A 4,927-nucleotide genomic window follows, 5' to 3' on the forward strand; every position below is an offset into this window, starting at 1 on the left:
ATGTTGGGTACCGCAGCTTTCGGGCACCCTTGTCGGGTCCAGAACGTGCTGCGATTGCGGCAGGCTGAGGTAGTGACTTCCTAGGCCTCGATTGGATTGCTTGGAACGGCCATCGTGTCGCCTGAAAGGATGCGCCAAAAATGGAGAGTCGTCCACTGGCACTGGCATCAGACTTGTTCGCTTCTGGTCTTCGCAGCGTAACTACACACGGCGTTGATCACTTAGGGCCGACATGATGTACTCTGTCAGACACTCCCTCGCCAGGACAGCGCACATAGCAAAGGAGTGGATCTAGATGTGATGATTCAGTGTCGTATCTTGCCTGACGAGGGGATAACGCCCCCTTGGTGCGAGGGGTGCCACATCACGACCTCCAACCCTGCATGACACTGGACGAAACAGTAGCAGCGGTGCAGCTAAGTTACAAGTTTCTACAGATGGATTAACTGCTCTCTAGAGAACCCAGACGATCCAGCGGAAATGCTTCGCCATGAGTAAACCACCAGTGGGCGATGAAGTCGTGCTGAGTACGCGAGTCCAAAGTGGATTGTCCCACACAAACCACTGCCTCTAGACCTCCGAACTTCGCGCAACTTGACTTGAATCGAAAGTCCGCCCATGCTCTCGACCATATATAAAGGTTGTTGCGCCTGGATTGTGAAATGTAAACAATGCAGTCGTGTTCTATGCGTTGTCTAACTCTGCAACATTTCGTCGCTCGGAAGTATGAGAGACTTTAGGCGCGCGCCCTGTGGAGCTGGTCTATAGAGGATGCAGCAGGTTCCTAGTGCTCTCGCTCCTTCTCATGCGCGCAGATCTGGTATAAGTGCCCTCCAGCACAGCCCGGATTCTTCTCCGGACCGTGCTTCATACCACTCCTCTGTTCTCGCAACGGCTACTTAGCCAGACCGTCAAACGCCATATCGTAATGGATGATCCTCCATCCCTTCGTCCAACTCTTTCGCAATGGGACGCTGACACACGACTCAGCTGTTCTGAAATGCCACGCACAGCCAGGGAAGTGAGGTTCTTGTAGCCGTCTTTAAAGTTCTCGGTGGAGATTACGAACGCGGCAAGGAAATTGATACCGTATAGCGCTATCATCTGCAGATCAATGTGTGAGCGCGTGACACACCTTTCTTGTTCTGAAGACGTGTAAAACAATACGTACCATAACACCCTCGAGCCAGTTTGACTTCCCATCTATGACGGTGAAGATGACGATGAACGTGGTCAGCGCGAGGCGACAATGTGGACTGTATCGACTGTTAGCATCTCAGACTAGGCCAACAGGGACGTGATCACTCACGCGTTTCATGGTGCAGATCCATGTCCTTGTTCATGATCCAGCCGAGAATAACGAGGAGCGGCGTGTCGAGCAGGGCGATTCGGATGCTGGAGCCAGTTGCAGCTCCCACGGCCTGTGAAGTACTGCATTAGTGATTGTTTTCCGGCTAGTCTAACCAGGCCTTACCAGATTCATCTTGTCTTCGAAAGCCATCACGACGGCGGTGAAGTGCTTAGTCTTTATATAGAGCATGGGAATTAAGATCAACCCGATGAAGTTGCGGCTGATGTGGAAGCTCGCGACGACAGGGTTAATGCTGTCGATCAAGTAGTAGGTGCAGACGGAGACGAGGAAAGTCGTCAAGATTAGCACGACCCCGGCTGACCACGGACTCATGTGCTCCTGCACGCCCTCGGCGTCATCGTCATCCTGATGGCGGTTGGCATTGCGGTTCTCCTCATCCGGGACATTCTGCGCGCTGAGTGTCGTTGCGGGCTCGACGCTGAAGAGGTTGTGGTGCGTCTTGAGCTGGAAGACAAGGTACATGACGTAAAGGAGAAGAAGAACGATTGCCGTGCCACGGGAAAGTTGGAGGATCGTACGGGTGGTCGACTCCTTGTCGTCGGCCCGGTTGATAATCTTGAAGAGCTGTATGAGAGGATACAGTCAGTGATGGAACAGTGCTTGACATGACGCCTACTAGGCACCCCTTACAAATCCAGGCAGAATCATAGACGCAGCTGACACCGCCATCAGCGACGATGTTGTCTGCGCAGTAACCGAGGCGAACGACTGCTCGGTGCCGTTGTCATTGTCGTCACGCATGTTGAAGATACTGCCGAGGAAAAAGCAGACGCCCATGACGAGGAGGTCGTTGAACATGATCGATCCAATCATGGAGGACTTTATGACCTGGAACTGGCCATTCTGGAGTGCAGTGATGCCAACAATCAGCTCGACTATGTTACCAGATATCGCTCTGAATACTTCGCCGAGAGATCCGCTGAGCTTCTGCGAGATCTCCTCAGTCGCGAAGGGTTGAACGCCGGCCAGACCAATGATGGAGAAGGAGTTGATGATGAAGACGGCGATCGGGCTGCAGCCGCCATGACCGGCGATGATGCCAATGGGCACGCAGACAAGCAGGATGTTGAGTGGGCCTATGATGAATACGCGGTCAGCTAGATGTCGCCTGCTTTAGGCATGTACCACGCACCACAGTAGAGCGCAGGGACTTACTGCTCAGTAGGGTCATCTTTGTAATGGGCCACAGAATGTGCCGCAGAAAGTGCCACACAATGTGCCACAGAAGCGCGGGATACTTCACCCACTCCTTCTCGCTGCCGAGGCCAGACGTGACGTGAGGGTAGTTTGTCCAGCGTCCGCAAGCTCTCAGCAGCCCTGTGCGCTCGTGTGCGGCTCCCCCATCCATACCTGCGCGGTGATCGGGGTAAGTTGCCTGTCTGCGTGGCCTGTCAATCCTTGTTTTGTGGCCGAGAGAGCACTGGCACAGACGAGGCTGTGAGCATGAAGCTCAGCGCAGTGTAGGGGACGTGAAGCCGGGTATGGTTGTCAAAGCAGATCGCAATGCGAGTGGCGAGCGGTATGAACACGACGGAGAACATACAAGAGGAAAGAGGGGAGCTGAAAGGGCCGAGGGGGGAGGAGAATTGGCGGCTAATAAGTAGCTACAAATTGCTTGGCCATGAGGCTGTGTGAGGATCTGAAAGGAGGACATCCAGGCGCCTGATGGGCTGGCTGGGCATGCTTGGAAGAAGAACGGGGAGGACTACCCTGCAGGCTTGGCGAGTGCATGTGCTTCAGCCTTACTTGGTAGGATGCGCTGGCTTGACGACGCTAATGGGGGTGGAAACAAGATCTGGAAAGTGCGCCAAGGGGCAAGGATGTTACCCACATTGTTCTGAGACCCCCATGCAGCATGCGTGCGGCAGAGTGTCCCCTTGTCGATCGTTTCTTGGCACCATCGGAGTGACAACGGTCCAACATTGACCAACGGCCAGTCATCTGAGGAGCCGTAACCTGACGTACTGTCGAGCGCACACTAAAGGTTCGTGCACACTCCCTATGGCGTCTTCGTGCTGCCCATGTACATCCGATGCCACATGAGGGTGTCGGGCCTCTCGGGCGTCGGCCTTGTGGCTGCCACAGGTGCTTGAGCACCACGACGCCCGTGAGGGCCTGCTCCTCTGTATGAGGTCCTGCAGGCACTAGTACTGCGCCGAGATCCAAACACCAATCTGTGCCTGGGCGTCGTCCTCGTCCGCCTTGCGGGCCTTGTCCTTGGTCTCGATGGACAGTCCGATGGGCGTCTTGGTGTATGGCTCGAATGCAGTATGGTTAAGCAGTACACCTGCCTTGACCAGCTGGGCGATGCGCGCGTCCCCCCGATCGAGGATCGTCACGCAGTAATCAACCTTTTTAGACGTGCTGGTACTGGTGTTGGTGCTCGCTGCCACAGCGCCTAGCTTGGTGTTCGCTGTGCCCAGGATCCCTACGGTCGTCGTCGCCAGTCCTGCTGCCGACTGGCGGGAGAAGCCCGCACGGATGGTGGCTGTCGTACAGTTTTAAACCCGGAGAGCTGCCTCTTATCTGCGGATCCTTGACGACGGCATGACGCAGCATTTGCCAGTGCATCGCGTCATGCCAGGACGGCTTGGGGTCCATTCAAGCGGCACAGTCGGCCGAGGCGTCCAGGATGTCGTCCAGCATCTCGACGCTTAGAACTCATTGTGGTTAAACTAAGGCCGGGTACCTAGATCACCACGCCCACCTTTTCCAAGAAAAATATGAGTGATCATACCGGGCCATGTTGATCAGGCCCCACCCAGCCTCTGCTTCCTATCGGCTTTCGGCTCAGAATCCGACAGGTCGCCGGGGCCCGAGTCGTGCAGCTGCAGCGAGAATCTTACCTGCGTGTGACTTACTCTTCCAGGGACCGGATGATGCAAGCGTTGCAGTAGGCTGCCAATGGTCTGGTAGATCCCTTTCGTAGCTCGAAGCCGTCCTGCATCATCTTGAGACTACCAACCTTATCAATGCCAAGACAAATCCAGGGGGTAGCTGCATAGTGATTCACCTACTCGATGCATTTCCAAGTGAATAGGGATACCTCCCGGCTCTGTTTGATAAAGGCTCCGGCAGATTGGAGATGTCCAGCTGTCCGTCGACGCCAGGAACATGCAAGCTCCCTCGGGAACACCTACTTGCCTTCCGAGCAAGACAGCGAAAGGTCAGTTATTACGAATATATCAGGCAGTCGCGCTCTATTCCGGCAAGAACACGGCTTATGCTGCGTGGTGACCTTCGCAGTCGGCAGCAGAATTGCAATGAGCAGATTCCTGGCTTTGCAGTTGAGCAGCTCGGACCCGCAATTCCTTCTCCACACCGGCGTTTATTGGCGGCCATTGGGGTTCCCGAGATGAACCTTGATCATGACTTGAAGATGCTGCCAGCTCTCCTCATCACATGTAGGAAAATGTCGCGACTCGGGGTGTAACACAAGAATCCAACTGATCTTGAATCTAGCCGCTTTTTTAGCTTTCTAGCAGCTACGACCCATAGCTGTGTACGAGAAAGCGTGCGAGAGTGATCGGGAAGCGCAGTCGACTTTGCTCTTCT

The 4,927-nt window shown here is 54.8% G+C and overlaps 2 protein-coding genes across 2 annotated transcripts; both read right to left on the minus strand.

Moving 5' to 3' along the window:
* Positions 1-1,111: 1,111 nt before the first annotated feature.
* On the minus strand, positions 1,112-2,720 carry B0I36DRAFT_244519 (Sodium/calcium exchanger protein-domain-containing protein; the record flags this gene model as incomplete). Its single annotated transcript, XM_046150064.1, has 5 exons — positions 1,112-1,256; positions 1,306-1,421; positions 1,475-1,936; positions 2,003-2,448; positions 2,528-2,720. The coding sequence occupies 5 exons, from the start codon at positions 2,718-2,720 to the stop codon at positions 1,112-1,114; spliced, it is 1,362 nt and encodes a 453-aa protein (XP_046011981.1).
* A 796-nt stretch (positions 2,721-3,516) lies between these two features.
* B0I36DRAFT_364196 (uncharacterized protein) lies at positions 3,517-4,322 on the minus strand (the record flags this gene model as incomplete). Its single annotated transcript, XM_046158925.1, has 3 exons — positions 3,517-3,860; positions 3,985-4,025; positions 4,234-4,322. 3 exons carry the CDS (start codon positions 4,320-4,322, stop codon positions 3,517-3,519), a joined length of 474 nt encoding a protein of 157 aa, XP_046011982.1.
* Between the last annotated feature and the right edge of the window lie 605 nt (positions 4,323-4,927).

Source organism: Microdochium trichocladiopsis, assembly GCF_020744255.1.
Source record: "Microdochium trichocladiopsis strain MPI-CAGE-CH-0230 chromosome Unknown B0I36scaffold_6, whole genome shotgun sequence".
Taxonomy (NCBI): domain Eukaryota; kingdom Fungi; phylum Ascomycota; class Sordariomycetes; order Xylariales; family Microdochiaceae; genus Microdochium; species Microdochium trichocladiopsis.